At 38.6% G+C, this 22,332-nt stretch overlaps 2 protein-coding genes across 2 annotated transcripts; both read left to right on the top strand.

Annotated features, from left to right (window-relative positions):
* Window positions 1-103: 103 nt before the first annotated feature.
* Window positions 104-6,673, top strand: LOC114524022. The gene is made up of 6 exons (XM_028545126.1): window positions 104-254; window positions 1,689-1,796; window positions 2,980-3,004; window positions 3,784-4,072; window positions 4,418-4,652; window positions 5,319-6,673. The coding sequence occupies exons 2-6, from the start codon at window positions 1,707-1,709 to the stop codon at window positions 5,592-5,594; spliced, it is 915 nt and encodes a 304-aa protein (XP_028400927.1). The 5' UTR covers window positions 104-254; window positions 1,689-1,706; the 3' UTR covers window positions 5,595-6,673.
* Window positions 6,674-19,795: 13,122 nt separating this feature from the next.
* Window positions 19,796-22,307, top strand: LOC114523954. The gene is made up of 3 exons (XM_028545022.1): window positions 19,796-20,115; window positions 20,422-21,389; window positions 22,120-22,307. Exons 1-3 carry the CDS (start codon window positions 19,796-19,798, stop codon window positions 22,305-22,307), a joined length of 1,476 nt encoding a protein of 491 aa, XP_028400823.1.
* Window positions 22,308-22,332: the final 25 nt, after the last annotated feature.

The following is a 22,332-nucleotide window of genomic DNA, read 5'->3' as shown; positions in this document are numbered from 1 at the left end:
ACGTTTCTTTCGAAGTTGCAAGGTTTCGTTGTTATTTTTAAAGTCCTTTATACGTGTCAAAGTCAATGATAAAAATCATAATAACCATTGAATTTCACTACAGGGAATGCAATACAGCCCACGCACTAGCATAATTATTTGACAAGAAATGGTCGTATTCAGTTGTGTCCTGCAGTCGTTCAAAATTTTACTTTTAACTGATTTGTCGATGTATTTGTAAACACCGATGCTTTAAAAAGAAGAGTTGAAATCAGGTAGGGAATTACCACGCTGTAGTGTTTACATATTCGAGTGGTTTCCAAGAGGGAAATAAAAATCTGAAACTATATATATATTTTAGCATCAAATGTGGTATAACAACTGCCTAAAATAGACGCCTATTTGGTCTACTTTGTCTACTTTAGGCAGTTGCTATAGCATATTTCATGCTAAGTTATCTCGAAGACGCTGCCACGCTGCTCCCGGGTTATACTGGAACGTATATACTTTGGTATATATTTACTTCTGTAATTATAGCTATATGTTTACGTTTAATTTCACATTTATACAAGCCTTCATTTAATTCGTTTTAAAATAATGCCAATATCAATTTGCCGCTACTTGTCCACCTTCGAGTTAACGGTTTGACTAGCTGGCTTAGCCTGGCTACGTTAAATATAAACTGTTCACTTGTAAATATTTATGCAATAATTATGGCATTGAATATGGCTTATATTGTTTCAGTCTGTTAGTACGTCCCTTAGTATTTACGTTGTGCTCAATATTTATATACGTGACATCATCGCCACTTCATTGTAGACTGTACGAGATTGTGGAGGCATTCATTTAGCTCGGAATTTAACTGAATTTCGCTGTAATTCCAATTCTTATTATTTGTTTATACTTGTTTACAGTGCTATTTCAGTATTTCTCTCTACCTCTTTCCGCCATATTGTGCTTCCACACAAAGTATGTTGTATTCATTTTACAACTTTAGCCAATTATTTCTTAATTTGTATAAATACTATCTTGATACAAATGTGCCATTTTTGTGGTAAACGTCGCTGAACTCGGTAATACAGACTGCGTATATGGTATTTGCAACCAGAGAACGTCTCAAGAATCAATAGTTTTAATTTTTAATCCTGGTCGCTCCTTTAAAATGTTTAAAGTGGAAGCAGGGTGCACATAAATGTCCTCATAGGGGGATAGCAATGACAAAAGAGAGAAACAAAGAACTTTTGAAGAGTGCATAAAATATTCTATTAACCTACTTCTTATGGACCGTGGAGCCGCTACCACCACATTTTTTATCGGCCAAAATTATTAAAATAAAAGTCAGACAGGAACTTGCTAACATTAAGGACTTAGCTCCCCCCCCCCAATCCACTCTCTGATACGCTCCGAGAGCCTGCCTTTAAAGTCGACCAATAAAGTTTCTCGATAAAAAGTTCTGTAGCAATTCAACTAGACTAGTGCCATATTAACTTGACATTACATAATTATGACGTTTACATTATACTCAAATCATTGGCGCAATGGATACCGTGCCAGTCTCATTAGCACTAGGCGTTTGCGTACCGGGGCCGGACCCATTTTTAGTCGTGCCGTGCTAATAAGTCAGTGTAGTGTAGATAAGCGTAATGTATATCGGTATGGCCATGTACAATATATTCAGTGTGATAGTAGAAATTTCTGTCTCTTAATAGACAAAGACAGGGCACGCCATGCCTTCCTCAAACTCATTGGTTACACTGCTCAATGCTGCTCTTGCAGTCTTCGTAGCTGTGATGTTTTTTATACCTGTTTACATTGCCGTAAGTATGCAAAGAATAATTTTTGCTAGTTCGTATTTTGGTCAACAATAACGGATATTATTAATATATACCACTTGTCAAAGTTTTGTGTTCTTAGCGTTTCCATTGGTCGAAAGCGAATCACGCAGAGTGACGAAATTTTGATCACGTGGGGCGCATATTTAGCTGTTTACGTTGTTGTTTTGTTTTTGACAAGTGGTATTTAATAAAAAAACCTATTTTACCGAGACCTCAGCTTTCGCCTCGTGAAATATCCACCGGTCTCGGCTCAAAAAAACATAATGTTTCCTTCGATCACGGTAAATAAGTGTTGATTGACAACATGAAGAAGGGCTCATAAACTCTTAGAAAGAAGCATTTGCTTGGGAATGGCTGTGAATGAATCTTGGTGCTTTCAGAAGTGAAAACCAGGGGGGAGACCGTCGCGGTGCCATGGTTTCCCTCGTTTCCCACGCCTATACTTTGAAATAGCGACATAAGAACTAATGAATAATTACCTTGGTCATAGAGTAAATAATTGATACAGAACTGGAGCTAGTGTACCCACGTTTTTAGTGCGCATGCTCCACATGTGCCTGAGATTGAAAGTAAAAACAACTCTGTAATTTATCTTTTTAGCCATTTTGAACATTTCATGCACTTGCCGAGCATGCGCATTTGGTCAATTTTCCCTAACGGGCACTAAAGAAAGCGGTAACGGATCGATTTAGCCGTCATCTTTACTCCCTTTATATTATATTAAACAAATGTAATCAAAAAATTTAATTGACACCCTTTCCATAACTGTTTATCGCTTTAAAGTGAAAGTATCTCATTAACTAGGGGGGAGCGAAGATCCATCATTGTGAGGGGGGGAAATGAACGGCTGGGGGGCGAAAGCCCCAGTTATATAGTTAAAAAAGACCCTGTAACGCTAGGCTTTTCTATCCAAACCGTTTCAATTAATTTGCGCCTACGTTTCTTACATTTTCAAATACTGGCTTTGCTTTTAAGGATGACTGAAATCTTAGATTTTCCCGGCCTCCCTAAAATTTCCGGGCAAAGAGAATAATCAGGCAAGATTTTCCTACCGGAGTGGTGCATGTTGCTCATGATCTCTACGTGGGTGGGCATCTCAGTAGACTAAATTAACTGATCATGTGGCCACCCTTATTAATCGATTCTTTTATATTATTATATATAGTTTTCTGGGTTACACGAGAGCGCAGGTACGTACTAAACTGGCCAAAATAAATAGCCTATGAAGCTATAATTTGATCACAGCTAAATGCTGTTGTCCGTGATCGTTGAGTCGTTGTTTGTTGCCGTCTTTTGTTGTTTTTTTCTATTACCGTAGTTTGTTGTTGTTGTTTAAATTGTAGCCTTCGTTGTTGTGTTTGCTTTTGTTTTTGTTGTTGTTGCGTACCGACGAAAGAGCTTCGCGACGTTTAATGAATAATGGACTAAAATAAAACCAAACTACTCTGTGGTGCTGAAATACCGCTCAAGTACTTTCTTGTAAGGGCTGCTTAATTTCTATTTGTTTCTCATGTGAAAGCTTAAAATTATATAAATGTATTTCTAATACTAATAAAATCAGACCGGATTTTGTTTGTTTGTTTTTGCAATAAAACTCGTGATGGCCCGCCGCAGCCCGTCCAATTATTTTGGCAAAATTTTCAAACATCATTCGTATACCGTTATTTTTACCGCCATCGCATGACTACCTATCAGAAAACCAGTCTGGTGTAGAAAATACTTTTTAAACAACGTTAACGCGGATAACTTTCACTGATCTCGACCAACATATAAAAACACGGAAATTTAGATAGATTTTAATGCTGTTTAGAAAATAATGTTAAACAGAATCCTCCAACTAAGTCTTCTCTATATTTACTTCTTCATTTTTCACTTTGACTGAAACAACTCGCCGCCATTTTAAAAACGCTGAAATTTTCGGTACAACCACTTTTATAATCGATACTAAGACAGGGTAATTACTATCTAGACGAAGACTTCTCACCAGAAACAATAGTGTTGACTCCAGAAGAAACTCATACCTGTCTTGACCCACCTTACGTTTCGCCGACTAATGACAGACCAAACAACCAGGAGGAAGAACAAAGATTAATAGCTGCTTTGACAAACCTGCAGACGAAGTGTGATCATCTTGTATTGCCTGGAACACCTAATCACGCACTGTCAACGGATCATGAAGATCTGCGATGGAATTCGTACGTTTGTATCGGAGGAAAAACAGGCCTGACAAAGAATAATTGTTTGATCTATTCTTTTGGGTAAGGATTTGAAACCGGAAACTTTTCCAGTAGATAATTTTGTGACATAGAAGAGAAAGTGAAGAACGCAATATTGCGACTATTAAGTCACTGTTAAGTTTGACTGTTATCATAAGGAGACTAGGTTCCAGTCATAGGGGAACGTGCCTATAATTATAAGCGAAGACGTTAAGCACTGATTGGACGAGCAAGATTTTTCAAATTAAGACGGAAGCTCACCTTCCGTTTTTTTTGTGCATGCTGCCAGATTTTTTGTGCACACTACCAGCACATTCAGAAATATTCTTAGCAGATGCATGATCAATTTTCAGTGTTCGTCCATTTTAAAAATACTTCTTTTTCCAGCATCAAACACTTGTGGGAGAAGTTTCCAAGCAAAGTGGAAATGGACCTCGGCTGTCAAGTATTCGGATTTGATCCAGGTCTCGACTATATTGACCATTACCGCACGGCGAAAGTGCGGTTTTTTAACGCGAGATTGTACGACAAGGATCAACAAGCGCAGTACCGAATATCGGGTCCACCTGGTTGGAAATATCGAACATTTTTAACGTTAATCAAAGAACTACATTTCAGTGACGTAAGTTTTTATTTCTCGTGATTTTCTCCCATTTCCACACATTTTTGTATGAGTTTGCTAACCTTGATTTTACGTATGAGGAAATAGAAGCACTTATCTGCGAATTTTTCAATGCCATAAATTCTGAATAAATGGCACCCTAACTTTCGGGCAAAATCATGCATGCAAAACCACAGGCATGCAGTGACAGATGATACGGAATAAAACAATGGGAAGTAATCTGAGAAAGAATTCCTCAGTTGTTTGCACTTAATATTTCTAAAATACTCGACTGATTACTCGATAATCCCATTTACTCATTAAATTTAGATGCCTACTCGCTACGATTTAAATCAGTTTAACTTTAAAAGCAATCACAACACAAAGATTACATTTGGCTTTGACGTATTTTACTGACCGGTGACGTCACCTTTTTGCGATGACATATATATAGCACATGCAATTACATATATATTGAAATGCACCACTTTCAGGCTATATGTGCGCACAATAACGTTTTCTTTAATCGTTAATTTTTCCATATTAAGCATATTTTTTCTTGCATCGTGTGGACAGGGCGCGTCAAAGCCATAAAATAGACAAACACGATTTCAAAACGCTCAAAAACGACTCTCGTGTACACATATAGCCTGAGGAAGGAAAATCAGAAAGAGTCCATTTCTTTAGGAACCAATCGATCACGTTCGTCTTGATATAACAGCAGACCTGTGGCAAGGGATATCAACGATGCTTAAGGATGGCAGCCTGTTAACCTACGCCAAACAGCTCAGCTTTGAATACGACTTGAATAAGAAGAATGTCACACAAAACAGAGAGATATTTACCATCACACAATGGTTAAACAAACAAGGATTTCTATTGGCTCACAGCCAGCCAACCAAACTCAGCGGTAAATCCTATTCAGTGGTTTATGTCAACACGAAAATGAACGATGCACGATGAGAAGTCCAACCCATAGCAAATGTTAGTTATTATACATTTACTTGTCGAAAATAAGGCAAAATAAAAAAATACACAGCATTCAGCAAGATGAATCTGATCTTGTAAATATTAGGGCTACGTTTACACGGTGTCTGACGAACGGTCCGAAATTCGTCCTTTTTGGCCTGTTTACACGGAACCATGCAAATTCTGGCCCTTTTTTGTCGAGTGTTTACACAGTACAGGAACGAATTTTGCTATTGGTTATAGGCTATACTTCATGTAAAAATACAATATGAGCACCGTCCTGTTTGGGGATTTCAAATTTGTTCTGTTCCGTGTTTCTCGTGTCCGAACGAAAAGACGAAAAGGACGAACCGGTTCCAAATTCGTCCGGTGCGATGTATACGGGGCCTGGATAACAAATACGTCCGGAAATGAATGTGCATTTAGCTATTTTTTAAGCCCCATGCAGACGGTTAAGTTTTCATTGACAAGTCTTCTTGACACGAACAAGTTTTCGTTGACAAACACGGCAAGAATTGGCAAACACGGGCCTTCGTTACTCTCTGCTGATGTTTCTTAAACCTCTTATAACTACATTTTGCGTAGTTAAATCGTAGTTAAGTCAGAAACATATGACTCTGATACAACCGGCCCCTGCATGGTACTTTGCAAAATTATGCCCCGTAGAGACGGGCAAGTTTCCTTTGACAAGTTTTCCTTGCCAAGTTTTATTTGCTCGTGTGTATACGCGAAAAAATTGACAAGTTTTCCTTGACAAGGAGCCTTGTTCAAAAGCTAGTCATGCCAGCTTTTCAACAAGGAAAAATGGCCGTCAAAGAAAAACTTGACAAGGAATTGCGCAAGCAGCAACAATCTACGACTTCGAGTCAATCAAACGAGTTTTATCATTTCTGTTTGTTTCGACTGAGACTCGGTCGTATACTCATATTATTATGGCTCATATTATCGTAAAATATACTCATATTATCGTAAAATATACTCATATTATCGTAAAATATACTCATATTATCGTACTTGTCATTTGTCAAGAAAAATTTGTCAAATTTTTCGCGCACATGCATGCACGAGCAAATAAAACTAATTTTTAAGATATATAATAATTTATTCACATTATTAGTACTAGGGAAATTTACAATAATCAATCATGCATTAAAATTAAGTATAATAGTTCTACAGACTATTTACAAAAACAACTTAACTAGACTACTCGCTAATGTTGGAGTTCCATTCCGACAACGTAATGTCGTTAGTTGATGTGATGGACGCAGTCCTCCAACTTCGACTGCCACGAACACACACCACGCGAGCTCTAAGCAAAGCAAAGGCGATCTTTCGTCGTAACCAGCTAACCACCATAGATGTAGAATGATTCTTCTTGTCAGCCAGCTTCGCACCCAGGAAGGAAAGAAAATGTTGGGTCTCTCTTCCGCATCCGCCAAAGGCGCTGAAGACGACCGGTGTGAAGGAGCCATGCTCGACCTCAACAATCCGTTGGTTGTAATGTCGCTTCTTTTCCCGTTCGTTGGCTTTAAACGAGCTGCTCAACGTCTGGCGTCGATGTGTAGAGGCGTATGGGTTAAACACCCTTACATCAAAAAATGCCTTTTCACATCTCTGCCAGAAACCTCTCGCAGCAATGTCCACTCTGGCGTCATCGGCTGAGTTAGCACTGGATGGAAGAACCTCGCCAGTCAAAGGAGCAAGAGCAGGTTCAATTGAAACATCGTAAGCAACGTCATCGATAGCAGCAGCAAGTAGATCACGGATCTCATTATGTCTTCGATGGATAAAACCTCCTTTCAGGCACGACAGGGCATGATCTACCGTGAACGATTTTCCACAAGCGCAGAAAGATGGAAGGCGTTTCAAAGGCCATCGATAACGCATGTAGATTGCATCAAAGAACTCACGCTTGGTCAAGATGTAGCCCTCTTCAGCAAGTGGCAGAGCAGTTAGCCAAGCTGAGGATCCTTTCAACTGGGCGAGGTCATTTGCTCGAATCTGCTCTTCACTCATGCTCGATCTCAAGTTCTGTAGCAGCAACGAGTTCCTAGCTTGACGTTGTTTTGCAATCTCACGGCGAAGATCGTGGATGGAATCTCCATGTTCTGCTGATGGTGTACCATTCTGGTGGATGATTCTACTTGAGAGAAGATGACAGATGGTTGTGGAGTTCAAATGTTCTTCATCACAGATGTCGTTAAAGATCGGAATACCAAGACCTCCCATACGAGCTGGAAGCGAAACCAATTGTCGCTCATGGATGGACAAGCTACGGTTATCGAGGAGTGCAGGAAGGAGCTTCAGGTTGATGGTGTCGTCAACAAGCTGCATCGCGGTCTTGATACCTGGAACGGCACGAATGTGGTAAGTAAATCTGTGCCGAAAACCCGAGACAAACGCCGTGTATGCTGCTTGGGGTTGGAATTTGGCAATTTCACTCAAAACGTGAAGTTGCTGGCACCATTTACTAACTAAAGAACTAATATACTTATCTTTTCCGTCATCCGATCCAAGATATCCTCCAAGGTACTTATGCCCTTCACTTGAAATTCGTACATTAGTTCCAGCGAAGATCTCAATGGCAGTCTGCTCCAGGTGTGGCTTCACAATCAACCAGGATTTATCAGCTCGCGGGTAGTAACCAAGACTTCGGGACCATGCACGGCAATCTTCTCCCACCAGGCACGCAGTTGCATTAGCTTACCTGCCCCACTAAGGTCATCCGCGTACGCAACATGCCTTACATCACTAGCTTCACCAGATTTAATCATGAGCAGGAGTGGAGTAATGGCGACGGCGTATAACGGCATGGCTAACGGATCACCTTGCGTGGTACCTTCAGCTGATGCAATTTCTTTACCACCTTGCACGAACAATCTTGAAGCTGTTACATAACAATTGAACGTATAAACAGCCATTGCAGGACAAATGTACTGAATGTTATGTAACATGATCTTGCGGTTGATGGAATTGAACGCATTGGTGGCGTCTACCAGTAAGACAGCGTCTGTTTCTTCTTCTTCAAAAATCTTCGACATGGCGTGAACAGCAGCCTCGCAGCCTGATTGTTGTCCTGCACATAGCTGCAAGTCTCCTGCGCTATCCATGATTTGTGGTTTAATGGCAAAGACAATTGATTTTCCAATTATCCGTCGTAGAACCTCTCCAATCCCAATCGGTCTGACACCAGGGTTCTTGTCCAGAGGTATTAAGCGACACGCTAAGAAGGTCTCTAAGCTGGTGGTCTGATCTGCTCCAATAACGACCTTCTGGGTTGCAAGTGTTCTCGCCATTAACGCTATTGCGGATCGTAGATCTTTGCCAGCATCTCCATAGTTGCGAGACACCAAAATATGCCGCCATCCAAGTGCGTCAAGACCTGAAGGACCAGCAGCACCTTGAGTCCTCAATGCTGCTTTTGCTATGGCTGCCTCGTCGATGTTGGCGAATAACGATGGATCGACATATGGAATTTCACCATCAATCATGACGGAATGATCCTCAGGTTGTGCAGGTGGATGTTTCTGCAAGAGGTCCTTGTACACAGCGTCATTAAGAGGAAGAACTCCACCACATGATTGTTCATCCAACAAACGTAGAGCTGCGTTCACTTTGCCACGAAACATGAGACTAGCGAAGGTCTTGGAAAGCTGTTCATTCGAAACCTTTCTAGTAGCCAGTAGTGTCGACTGGATGGTTCTGCATTCCCGAAGTAACCCATCAAAGTTACCTTGTTGCCACAAAGCCATGCGCCGAGACAGACAAGTCACATGGTCTTTCGATCTCGATTTGAAACTCGGTTTTTGTAAGAGAAGAGCAGGCATGATCATAGTAAGTTTTAAAGAAATATCATGCAAGATCTCCGAGTTACTGTTCCAAGCGTTAACAAGTCTCTCCAGTTCCCTGACGTATGACTTTCCAGCAGCTCCACTCGGCAACATAAACAGATTTTTGCGCCAAAAAACCACCTCTTCATAGGCTGCGTTAACAACTTGCTTTAGATCGTCTTTAGTGAGGCTGCCCCAAACACATGGTGATCCGCTATTTTGAGAACTTGAGGGAGTAACCGGATCGACAACAATAGAACCAGGCATACTTGATGTTTGTCCTTTTTTTTTGACTCGCTCCACCAGTTGCGTGTTTTTTCCTGCATGAATTTAAATGTAGCGACCGTCCTCGTTCCGAACCAAATTGTCTCGGGCACAAATTACATTGAAATGCGCGCTCTCCGCCTTTGCTTTCTTGAGGCATAGTTTCTAATTAGCGTGCTTCGTCACCAACCAATTTACCAAATCACGTAGCACGCGGTTAACGGAATAACGTTCGCAAATATAATTTAACGGTCCAAACTCGAGAAATAGCAAAATATTTGCGTAAAAGTTCCAAAAATATATATAATATAACCAATTCGAACTCACAGAATTCACAGTTGAAGTAGCACTGGAAATTATTCACGCTAAAAGCAATGAACGCGTAACCACTCCAATGACCAATGTTCGATGTCCAAATCTTGATAAAGTCACAAAATGCGCGAAAACACCAAGTTAACAAAAAATAACACCAACGTTGTTTTAAAGATATCCTTACTTAAGTAATAACGCAATAATGTTTCTAAAAATTTAGCAGTAATTGTGGTAAAATTTCAAATGTCACGGAGCACTATTTTTTAGCGTCTTTACGCCATAGTGCGCGTGCGTTTCCTCAATAAAACTAATTGCAAGAAAAACTTGTCAATGAAAACGTGTTCGTCATACGCACGAGCAAGTGAACTAGTCAAGAAAACTTGTCAAGGAAAATTTCCCTGTTTGTACGAGGCTTAACCGGCGGCCGATCGATAAGCAGTGGCGTAGCCAGCCTGACGATTTTGTCTCGCTATGTAAATTTCGAGTTCTTATAATTATTCATGTCTTTAGAAATCTATTGTTTTCACAGCCATGCAGTAAACACAAAATTATTAGCATGGCAGGACAAATCGACAGGCTGGCTACGCTACTGTATGATAAGTCAATAGAACATCTTCATATACCAATATTGTGGCCAAAAAAAGGTTATTGAAATCTGAAGTACTCCGAAAAATGGCGGTCATTTGTAATTGTATCTCAGTTGCATAAAGCTTGCCGAAAGTTGAGTGAGTGAACTTTGGTTGAAGTGTCGTATAATGTTGCGTGATTTTACGCCTCTCATTTCGAATCAGTTGGATGTTCAACATTTATAATTGAAATCGATAGTAGACTTTTTCATGCATTTAGGCACAAATGCAGCAAACGCGACGCTGTCAGACAAAAGGGACCCTTGATTGTCCTTGATAAAACTCATACTAAAATCGAAAATGCATGCGTGCAATCCATATTTCATTGTTTTATCTCATGCATGTTACGTCTACCATGCCACTTGTACTATGTTAATACGAAGATAAGCACATGTTTGCGGGGGGATATTACTGACTAGTCACACTGTCACCAATGTATATGATACAGACTTCAGTAGTTCTAGAGTCATCCCACGCGATCGACAAATTGTAGTCATTTTGCGAACAACTGCATGTTTACACCGTCTATCAGTGAGAATGAATTCCTATAGTTCTGATTCTCATAGTTAAAAAACTAACAGGTTTATTCAAATATTCTTATATGACTTAATACTTATTTAACAACCATGTGACATTTAACAATTAATAATTGTAGTTTAACTTCAGCTCGAGTCGTATTTATAATTATATTGGCTAAATAGCCAAGTCCGAGAAAGCAAGATAGCTAAGATAGCAAAGCTGAGATGATAGTCAATCGTACTATAAATGTATATTTATATTTATAAGAGAAAGAAATATAGGCCATATGACTCTCTCTCTCTCTCTTACAGAACTTTACATTAAAAAAATTGTGCAAACCTTTTTTCCGATAACTCAGCCAATCAGATTTCGTAAAGCTCGTATACCGGATAGCATATAATTACATATTAGCTATATCACAACTGCATTTATGCATATATTAAGTCTTGCACAAGCTAACCCATCTTTATAAACCCGACCTCTTACGTGAAAAAACAAATATACGTATCAAATTCCTGTCTACAATTATAGACAATTTGATAATTTATTGCATTCAGAAAGGAAGCGACATTTGCTTCGAACTTAGCACCTTTCTCAAGATAATAAGAATTGTTGGCAATTCAAGAATAAACTCCGTTCGGAAGATCTGAAATCGATATTTTCAAAACAATGCACCACATTAGCCGGACAACACGGTGTCTATTTCTTTCCAACCATCTTACGAAAAGGTCCTTGGTCGCATTGCTGGTGATATTTTGTCTAATGCGCTTTGCGATGTTCGGAGTCTACCACTTCAACGATCTGGGAAAGTATTACGTTAAGGTATAAATAAGAATAGTAGTTAATACTTTTAATCATTCTGTAATTTGTATCCAAGCTGGCGATTGTCCAGGACTCCCCATGCAGGAGAACAACAAAGTAACTACCCTGGACTGCCTAGAAATATTAGTATAAGGCTAGAGTTACAAATATTGATTCGTTCTTGTGCTAGCTTCTATAGGAACGATTCGCAATTGTTATAATCATATAATTTCGTTCGACCGTAAATAGTCTGTGAAAGATAATTCAGGCATCGAGCTTGCTTTTATGATTGCTTTTACATACCTTATTGATTAATCTACTAAATCTGAATGCTACTGACCCTTTTTATAGTTCAAAGCATAGCATTGTATCGTGATATAAATCATTGTTTTGTGATATAAATCATTGTGTTTTTATATAAATCATTGTATTGTGATATAAAGCAAGTTATGTAATTAATCAGAGCGCCGTATAAAAAGCGCCAAAGACTCAAACTAGAGACCTTTAGTTTAACGTTTACGGCAAACGCCAAACTGCATGCAAAGTTTGTGTTTTAACTTCACTACCTTTAAGTGTGCGGCAATTTCGCTAAATTACAAATATTCTACATAAAACTGGTGATCGATGTTCAGCAGTAATGTAAGAAGGCAATACTCTATTTTATGCTCTAACGGCTGTAGGTGTATGCAGTCGTTCAAGCATTAAATTTTATACGGCGAACGTGAAACATTTCTTATAATTACTGCTGAACATCACGAGTTTTATGTATACAGGGTGTCCCAAAAAAAACGAAAACTATTGAAATCACCCATAACAATGTAATTGTTAGAGTTTGAATGCCTAAGCACTCTGATGGACCCACAAGTGTGTAAATGTTTGCCATAAGCATTTTTATGCATGCATATGATGCAGTAAAATTTGCTCGTACGCGAAAATGATATTTATTAACAATATTTAAATGTGCATCTCAATCACCATGACCTTTGACATGTCCCCTTTCTCTAGCAACACAAAGCATCTAGCATTTCACTGTCACTGAGTTGCATTAAATCCCCACGGGTTAAAATTCGTGCACACGGCATTCAAATTTTAACAATGAGTGATTTCAATAGTTTTCGTTTTTTTGGGACACCCTGTAGAACGTTTGTAATTTAGCGAAATTGCCGCACACTTATAGCCGTAAATGTCAAACTAAAGGTCTTTACATTTAATTATTAGGAATTTAATAGTCGGTTCTCGTATGCGTTCGTCCGTGCCTCGTTGTCGAAACGAAGCCAACACCACGACATTTTGCTTGCCAATACGACATGTTTCAATGCCTGTGTCAACGTTTGTCGGACGCATGTTAAAGCCTGATTCACGGGCGTAATTTTTCAGCGAAATGCGAAATAAAGTGGTCGAGATTACAAAGAAGTAGCCTATAGGCAAACTATTTCGTATTTCGCTGAAAAAAAAAGCGTGAAATCAGACCTTTAGCGCCACTGCTTTTAGCATACAGTGAAGAGATTAATCTGAGTTAAAAAAAACGGTAAAATTCGTGCAGAGATCCATCGAATATAGTTTCATTCCTCATTTCCGCTTTATTTTATGCCACCAAAATATCCATTGCCTGCCGATGGACTTTTCTCAGTAAATTTACTGCCGTCAAGGTAGTGCCATTTCGCGAGTAACTATATACTCGCGTCCGTACATGCCCCATACGAAGTGTTAACTTGTCAGCACTATATGGTCTGCACATAGTCAGCCCTGTCAAATATTCCGGAAATTCTACTCCTACTATTTCGAAAAACACACATAATACTCATCAAAGGCCATATGACTATATATCATGTGACTATATCATACGTATTCAAATAATTCAATGCTTCTAATGTCACTTAAACAAAAAATAGGTACGCAATGCGTACATGTGGGTAGCCTGTAAAACATTATTAATGCGATAAAGCTGCTATAGTGTTGAGTAAATATCAACTGATGCAATAAAATATTATTTTTTAGTCTTATGTTCTAATGCCATAGACAACGGAATAAACGCCCTATAGTTAGCTGGTTGAATACAGTTATAACGAAGTCGATTTATTATGCAATCTATATATTATAATATCTTATTGTATTAAATACATTTTAGGACATATTAAAACATATATATATATATATATATATATATATATATATATATATATATATATATATATATATAAAAGCAAGAGATAGGAAATGAAATTTTTTAAGCAGAATAGGTGAACAGAACAAAAAGGAGAGTAAGGTCCGGGATGGTGGCACACATTGTCTGATAACATAAAGCTTAGTTTAAAAGGAGAAAGATCTTAACAAAGATTTCATTGAGGATAAACTACTTGATTTGCCAGATCATTTTACAGTCACATAACAAAGAGTCCAAAATTGTTTCAAATGTTTAGCATTAACATTTTTTAAGGACTTATCTATGTATCTGAACAATATTTTAAAGATTTTTGATCAGTTGAAATGCACTTTTGTTAACAGTTTTGTTTTTTGAACTCCAAAGCATTTGGTTTAATAGCCGCATGTCCACAAGCAAGAAATTGACAAGTGAAATATTGCATTATAATTTACAAAACAGGGCAACTTGTTACTACCATTTGCCGAATTATAATTTATAAAACAGGGTAACTTGTTACTACCATTTGCATTAAGATAATGTATTTGGTTTAATAGCTGCATGTCCACAAGCAAGAAAGACAGGTGAAATATTGAATTATAATCTATAAAGCAAGGCACCTTGTCACTACCATTTGCCAAATTATAATTTATAAAACAGGGCAACTTGTTACTACCATTTGCAATAAGGTAATGTATTTGGTTTAATAGCTGCATGTCCACAAGCAAGAAATTGACAGGTGAAATATTGCATTATGAGTTATTAAACAGGGCAACTTGTTACTATTTATTTCCTATTGGTGCAACTTCGTAGTTGTAGATTCAACGCTCACCGATCACCGCTTTTTCGTCTTTAAAGTACTCAACTTCACTTTAAAATTTGACAAACGTATTAACGTAACTTCGGTTGCTTCAACGAAAACAACGAAATTTTCCGGAAGTAGAACGTTCCGTTCGTCATCTTTCGTACATCCGACGATTGCCGAAGATGTGGCCCTTACAAACATACATCCGGACACTTTTCGACTGCATAGTTGTTAGCCGCGCATGCGCAGGCTACCCACAAAAAGGGAGCTTTTTTAAGGATATTAATGCGCGACTCTTTTAATAGGCCCCTTCCAGACGTGAAATTTTTCACTTAAATGTGTCGAATCGAACGCGAATTATACCTTCAGCAGAGACACCTCATCTACATTAGGTTCGGCAATCAGCACATGAAAGTTCGACGTCTGAAACATGAACGCATAATTACATTGACTTGTTTCCTGAAAACGTTTAAATTTCGACATAAATACGAATCGTTTCCTAATTTGGTGTTTTAATGGTTTAAGGGTATATGCATGTTCTGGCCTGCAATATTTATATCAAGAATTGGATTTCAGCCTTGGTCGGCTATAGCTAGAATTACATTTCTTGGCTGCATGTTAATCTTTCTTTACAATAATTAAAAATCTGTAGTGTTGAGCAGCTATAAAAGCGACGCTGTACAAGAAATTTGCTGCCCCCCGCTCGTTTTAGCGTCCAAGGCTTAAACAGTTATATATGGCCTATGTACAAAACAGGATATATACGCATATTGCCTATTTTTTAATATACATACTTCGAACAGTCAGAATCGTGTAACTGAACGTTATTAAACACAATTTGACTAATGAAAATGTAGCGAAATAAGTTTTAAGAACCATAGCTACAAACTCAACGAAATATTGACTATCATGTCGAGATAATTTGTCAGATCAGATGTCTAAAATAAACGCTGTACCATGCAGCAGTCAAATTTTTTTCAGGAATTCTACTCTGTTCTTAACGAACAGGCGATTTGAATTCCCCAGTTTCAATTGTATTCTAAGCAGGTGGATGTGTACTTGTTTAATCAGGGATTAATGGTATAAAATCAGCCGGTAGTGTTAGGAATTAAGTCTTAATTAGTTTTATATACAGCTCTGACCTTGTTCACCAAAAGGAGTCAATAATTTTTATACCTGTGATGAAACTGTTACTTCACGTGTGTATCGTGTGTGTATCACGTGTGTATCGAATGTGTATCACGCGTGTATCGTGTGTGTATCACGTGTGTATCGTGTGTGCATCACGTGTGTATTGTATGCACGAAGAAATCTAATGGGATAGAATGGGATAATGTTGCAAGTTGACCACGCTGCATGTTCATCTAATGTAGTCTGTAAAGTTTATACACAGCCTTACAGAGAGGCCGAGTAGAAAATCTTTGGATGATTATTGTACATGTTCTTCTCCCGTGGCCACTATTTCTCTCTTTCTCTGATACATTTACCTTTCCCTCTCTCTTAGAGCGGTTTTCACTACCACCGTAGGCTTAATTTTTCGATGGAGCAAAACTTTTTGCTTGCATGGTTTTCTCTTTCAACTGTGACCAGTGAACTATAAAAAAATCTGGAACGCTAACTTGGCCGCCATCTTTAAAGCCAAGTTTGAAGGTAGTTTTTGAACGTTAGAGACAGACGTAGTAGAGGATAATTATCCAGGAATATCAAAAACTCTCAGAAAATCCCTTTTTCTATGGTGCATGACCTCGTACAATCTTTCTGTTATAGGTAGCTAATGCCGACATGATATCCGGGGATTTCAGTTGCAAAAGCTCGATAGTGAACAATACCTGCACGTTCCCTATGAACGAGCGCAATGGGATGAAGTTATGCCTTAACCTTGGTGAAAAATGCAAAGGATTAACCTATAATCTTGGAACAAACACCGTCAGATTGAAGTCGGGCGTTTTAGAGAGACCGAAATTTACTCTGGGCGTTGTAACTGTTCTGAAAAAGGAATATAGGCATTTCATAGAAATCAAAGAGGAAAATTGCGCACCCCCAGAGGTAAGTTCGTGAAACAATCTATACTAATATACAATCTTCGTGCATGGCCTAAATCAATGCACGCGATTGGTCAAAATCAATCACGTGATTTCTTGTTGCCTGGTGACAGATCATGAAAATCGTGGTTTATTCGCAATAACCGCATTGTGCACAAGTCCCCAAAGGTAAGTCACTATTCCTAAAGTATATTCTTTAGTGTTCTGGGAACCAGTCAGTGTTTAGCTATGGGATTTAACTATGCAAAATGTAACTTAGCATCAATTGTGGTATAACAACTGCCTAAATAGACAAAAACACTTCTCGACGTTTCGACCTGAGGGCCTTCGTCAAGAGAGTTAGTATGAGTCAGGAGAGTTAGTCGAGAAGTGTTTTGTCTATTTAGGCAGTTGTTATACCACATTTGATGCTAAGTTGTTTGAAGACGCTGCACGCTGCTTCTTGGTTATATTGGAACTTATGCAAAATGTAGTTAAAGAGTTTTATACAACCAGCCCCAGGGGCCGGTTGTTCAAAAGCCGGTTAACGCTAACACAGGGTTAAAAATGCCTAACCCAGGGTTAAATTTTAAACCTTGGTTGATTTGCGTTGCACAAAGCTCGGTAAGCATTAACCCTGGGTTAAAATTGATAAAAAAATTAACCCTGCTAGCTAGGTGGGTTAACTTTTTAATCCTTGGTTAACTTCGATTCAAAATGGATGAATAAGGAGCTGAAACACGTAAACACGTATAATTCGTCATGAATTAAACACTTTTGAAAGGTTTTACGAATAATTTCGAGAGCAAAGAATTATTTAAGTTTGACTTCATTCGGTTTCAGCTGATGTATTGATTTATTTATCTTCGCTTCAATGCAATACACGATAAATGAATACAACCGTACAAATTGAAACATCGTAATCGAAATATTTGTTTCGGATGCCAAAATTCGATTCTTTTGATTGGCAGCAAGTGGTAAGGCTACGTTTGTTCCTGAATTTCGAATATTCAAAGAATGCCTGAAATTTTAAAATAGATTGTTTATAATTTGCTTGATTTTATTTCACATCGACATCGTTTATCATACAAAATGGCCTTTCATTTCGAATCTTTCCAAAATTCTTTGCACGGAAATTGCTGTTCAAAACAACGTCCCTGCGACCCTGCCCTCACGGCATATAATCTTTCGACTGACAATATATCCTCGTCGGGTAAAGTTTTGACGCTCGTTTATTGACCAATCGAAAACGTTCTTATATCCAATTTAGTCCTTAAGGATTTTAACCCAGGTTTAGCACTAACCCAGGGTTAAATTTAACCAGCTTTTGAACAACCGGCCCCAGGTCGTAAAACCTTATCATGCGAATATTGCTGATACCTTGTATTGAAGTAATGGCATAAATATGCCTATAAAAATCAGGCTTTAATCAGCAAAAGAAAAACTACTAATAAACATGGTGGCCCAAAAATAAAATGTACAGCTTGAGTGCGGGCTCAGTTCAGTTCGAATCAGTCCATACTTCATTTTACATAAAAGCGTTCTGATATATATTACAGCAATGTCATTTGAGGAACTGCAAAGCATTTCCTTCTGCAGTGTCTTATAACTACTCATTGTGTGACTAGATATATATGTCTTAGACAGTTACTATCTGAACATGAGCTAGGAATTCGGAAGTTGAAAATTATACATATCAAATCCGTTAGTGTATGCATATAGTACTTTATGATTGAGTGTTACTCCTTTTCAAAACCCTCAGGAAAGCCAAGCAAAGTCAAGCGTGGATAAGAAAACTAAGAACAAAATCTGTAATCTTCCTATTATTGACCCTTTTGATCCAACTGTTATGAAAATGATCGAAAAGGTTCCGCCTTTGGTTTGTAAAGGAAAGAAAAACTTGACTTTTTATCAAAATGGAGTCCTAAGAATCACTCCAGGTTTGTTGCATTCGCGGTGCGGTCATGCGGGTTCGGATATTTTGACATCAGATCCTGATACATCACAGGTGCTGATAATTATACTGACACATGGTGTTGGAGATTGGGTTTGCTAGATCACATCATTCAACTAAATTTTTTTAGACTTGTTGTGGTAGTAGATGGTTTTCGATAGGCTCTTAACATAATAATAGGCTCTTGAATATAATTTATTTAGTTCATGTAATTTCCCTACACAACTTGAGCGAATCAGAAATAATAAAAGCAATAAAATTTGTTTCAATTGGGCTACAAAATATGTTAGAGATCAACAAATTCAAACCAATTTTGAGTACCAGTCACTTTCTATTATCTTTGTCTTCACGGGAGGCGATCAGGCCGTCAAAAACAATAGAATTAAAGGTGACCAGTACCAAATTCAGCTTCAAATTGTAGCTTCAGCGAAATGGCCGGCAGCTATCGTTCCAGTCTTTACTGATGCAGTCCACTTGCCGAAGTTAGAATATCGCCTTGGGAGTTTAGACTGCCGGTTGTCTCAAAACGATTATTTAATGGTTCCGATTCAAACACGTGCGAGAATATTGTGAGCAATAATTCCTAAGTATTTGAATCAAGCCATCCAAACACGGGAAACCATTAAGTAATTATTTTATAAAATAATAACAACAAGGTGTGTTCAAAGTTTGATTTCAAAAAGCGAATTAAATTTCCGTGTTTTGATGGCCTGATCCAAACACGGGCTTCGTCCAATCAGAACACGCGTTATCATGTCATTTTATAAATAACATTTACCTTCCTTTGACGCGTTATAGGAAAAAATGTAAGAAAGGTTGACTATCAAATTCTACGAAGAAAGAGAGACACTGGGCAAGGTTACGACGTTTTCCGAACGGGCACGTTGACGCCGTCGGATCCCGAAGTGGAGCTAAACGAAGACATGGTGTACCTTGAGGTACAAACCGACGATGGTGACGCCCAAAGAGAGTTTCACCTTGATGTACGACCACGTAAGGAGTATGTAGAACGCAGTGCGAGTACTAAGTCAGGTATACCGCTGAACGTTATGATGGTGGGCATGGATTCCACGTCACACGCGCATTTTCATAGGAAACTGGGAGCAGTCTATGAGTATTTGAGGGACGAGCTACACTCGGTCATATTCAATGGACATTCGATTGTTGGTGATGGCACCACTGAGAATGTCGTAGGGATGCTTGTTGGTCGTTTTCTAGATGAATTGCCTGAAGGCCGAAAAGGGTGAGTTCAGCAATTTTTCAAAAATAATTTTTCATTCCTATATCAAAGATTTTCCTCTTCCCGTTAATAAAAAACCGTTTTATTGTTAAAACCAGTCCACACAGGCAATTTTTGATTATTTTATGCCTGGTTTTCTATATATTCGTCACAAGTGGTGAACATGTCAAAATAACTTACGTGATAGAATATTTTTATGTAAGACAAATTTACATCCGGACTATTTATCATCGGAGAAAATGACTTGTTCAAGAAAATTACGACCGTTCCTAGGTTCATTCCTTTGTAACACGTGGTTTACTGTTTTAGGAGGCCTGGTGCCGAGTGTATCGACCGCTGGCCACTAATATTTAAAGACATGCGAGAACATGGCTACGTAACATACTATAGTGAAGACGAGGTTTGGAACGGTGCGATTACGGCACGACTTAAAGGTTTTTGTAAACCACCCATTGATCATTACTTACTGCCATTATGGTATGCAGGCCTGAACAAAATGACATCGATGTTTAGAAAAGTGGTAGAGAAAGGCACGTATATTAAGGGTCACTGCCTGGGCTCTCAAGCGATATACAACGTTAGTTTTGACGCTGTTCAAAGCTTCCTTGACGCTTACCCCAACACGCCAAAATTCGGGTTTCAATTCAATGCAGATTTTTGCCATCACGAATCTTTTAATTTTATTTCGCTGGTCGAAGATAGGCTGTTCAATTTTCTCAAGCATTTGAAAGATAAGAATTATCTTAATAATACTTTGTTAATTTTATTTGGAGATCACGGACTTCGCTACGGTTTTGTCCGTTCCAGTATTCTTGGCCGGATGGAAGAGAGATTACCTTTTCTGTCTATGACTTTCCCGCCTTGGTTCCAGGCCTCTTATCCCGAAATCTATGCGAACTTACGAAGGAACGCCGAAGTTCTTACCTCGCATTTCGATATCCACGCCACCCTTCGGCATCTTTTGACGTACCCGAAAGAGCCGCAGGGTTTGCCTCACGGGAGAAGTTTATTCACAGACATAGGCTGGAGAACCTGCGAACAGGCGGGGATACCATTTCATTACTGCCCGTGTTTAGACTGGGATACAGTTAGTGCTGACCACAAAGATGTGCAGATGAGCGGGCTCACTGTCGTCAGCAAAATTAACCGCATGCTGAAAGAAAGTGGCATCGACCAAAAATGCGCAACTTTAAAACTGGGAAAAGTTAAATCAGCAATTTTAATAAAGTCGAAAATCGGAGGAAATGAAGAAAGTGGCGCAACAAATGTCCTGAAGGGTAAATTAGATTTATAATAAACATATCTGCCTCCATATTGGCGTTTTGAATCCCGGGCACGCCGTTACGCGTTTTATAATTTGTACTTTGTATTACACCGATTTCTCATTCAAGAAAACGGAACAGTTTAGGCTGTTTAGTCGCACAATATACAACGCGCAGTGGCAGATTCAGGGTAAGTCAGAATAAACTACAGTTCTACATCAACTTGCAATCATATTGATATATTTTTATGTAAAAACATTGTTTTGAAATGAATAACCAATAGCGTTTTTTATTAAGGTAGTTTAAATTGAAAATGGCCGTGAAATTTATTCTGACTTACCCTGAATCCGCCACTGTACAAGACAAAAAACAAACCTAGTCACCTAGAAAAAACACCAATAATACTCCCTTATTTTGCGCTTATGAATACCAATTCGCCAATGTGTGGTTCAACTGAGATGGCTTCAAGCAGGGGCTGGGGGAAGGCAGTAGCCTTCCCCATTCGGGATCTCTAGCCCTTCCCACTATCCTCCCTCCACTGGGAAATACAAAAACTGCCTAGAACAGAGAAAAAATTTACCATTGGATTTCCGGCTATGTCTATTATAGTTGTTTACCTACATTTCGCTTACAATGAACAGTTTTTAGTATATTGATATTACGCAATCATCAACCCCACAAGAATCTTCATAATGAGAAGTAGTCTCTAAAGGCCCTTTAACTAATACAATCATGTTTTCCATAGGTGGTTGCATGTATCAACTTCAAGTTGAGACAACGCCAAATAACGGCCTCTACGAAGCGACGGTACAAATAATCTTCGGGGAACCTCATGTTAATCCTCAAATAAGCAGAATCAACCAGTATGGAAATGCAGCGAATTGTATTAGGTCTACACAACCATTACTCAGGAGATTCTGCTACTGCATATGAAATCAATTTAGCGACACTTGGTAGA

Source organism: Dendronephthya gigantea, unplaced genomic scaffold (assembly GCF_004324835.1).
Source record: "Dendronephthya gigantea isolate DGI-Jeju-01 unplaced genomic scaffold, DenGig_1.0 000029F, whole genome shotgun sequence".
Classification (NCBI taxonomy): Eukaryota; Metazoa; Cnidaria; class Anthozoa; order Malacalcyonacea; family Nephtheidae; genus Dendronephthya; species Dendronephthya gigantea.
Note: the sequence above shows the minus strand (reverse complement) of the source record. Positions and strands in the feature narration are given on the sequence as shown.

Bases quoted from the DNA above. Each gene is read 5' to 3' on its own strand.
- LOC114524022 (XM_028545126.1), top strand. From the start codon at position 1,707: ATGCCTTCCTCAAACTCATTGGTTACACTGCTCAATGCTGCTCTTGCA. The intron at 4,073-4,417 runs GTAAGGATTTGA...TTCTTTTTCCAG, and splicing joins TGTTTGATCTATTCTTTTGG to CATCAAACACTTGTGGGAGA. The intron at 4,653-5,318 runs GTAAGTTTTTAT...CCATTTCTTTAG, and splicing joins AAGAACTACATTTCAGTGAC to GAACCAATCGATCACGTTCG.
- LOC114523954 (XM_028545022.1), top strand. From the start codon at position 19,796: ATGGTGTACCTTGAGGTACAAACCGACGATGGTGACGCCCAAAGAGAG. The intron at 20,116-20,421 runs GTGAGTTCAGCA...TTACTGTTTTAG, and splicing joins TTGCCTGAAGGCCGAAAAGG to GAGGCCTGGTGCCGAGTGTA. The intron at 21,390-22,119 runs GTAAATTAGATT...TGTTTTCCATAG, and splicing joins CGCAACAAATGTCCTGAAGG to GTGGTTGCATGTATCAACTT.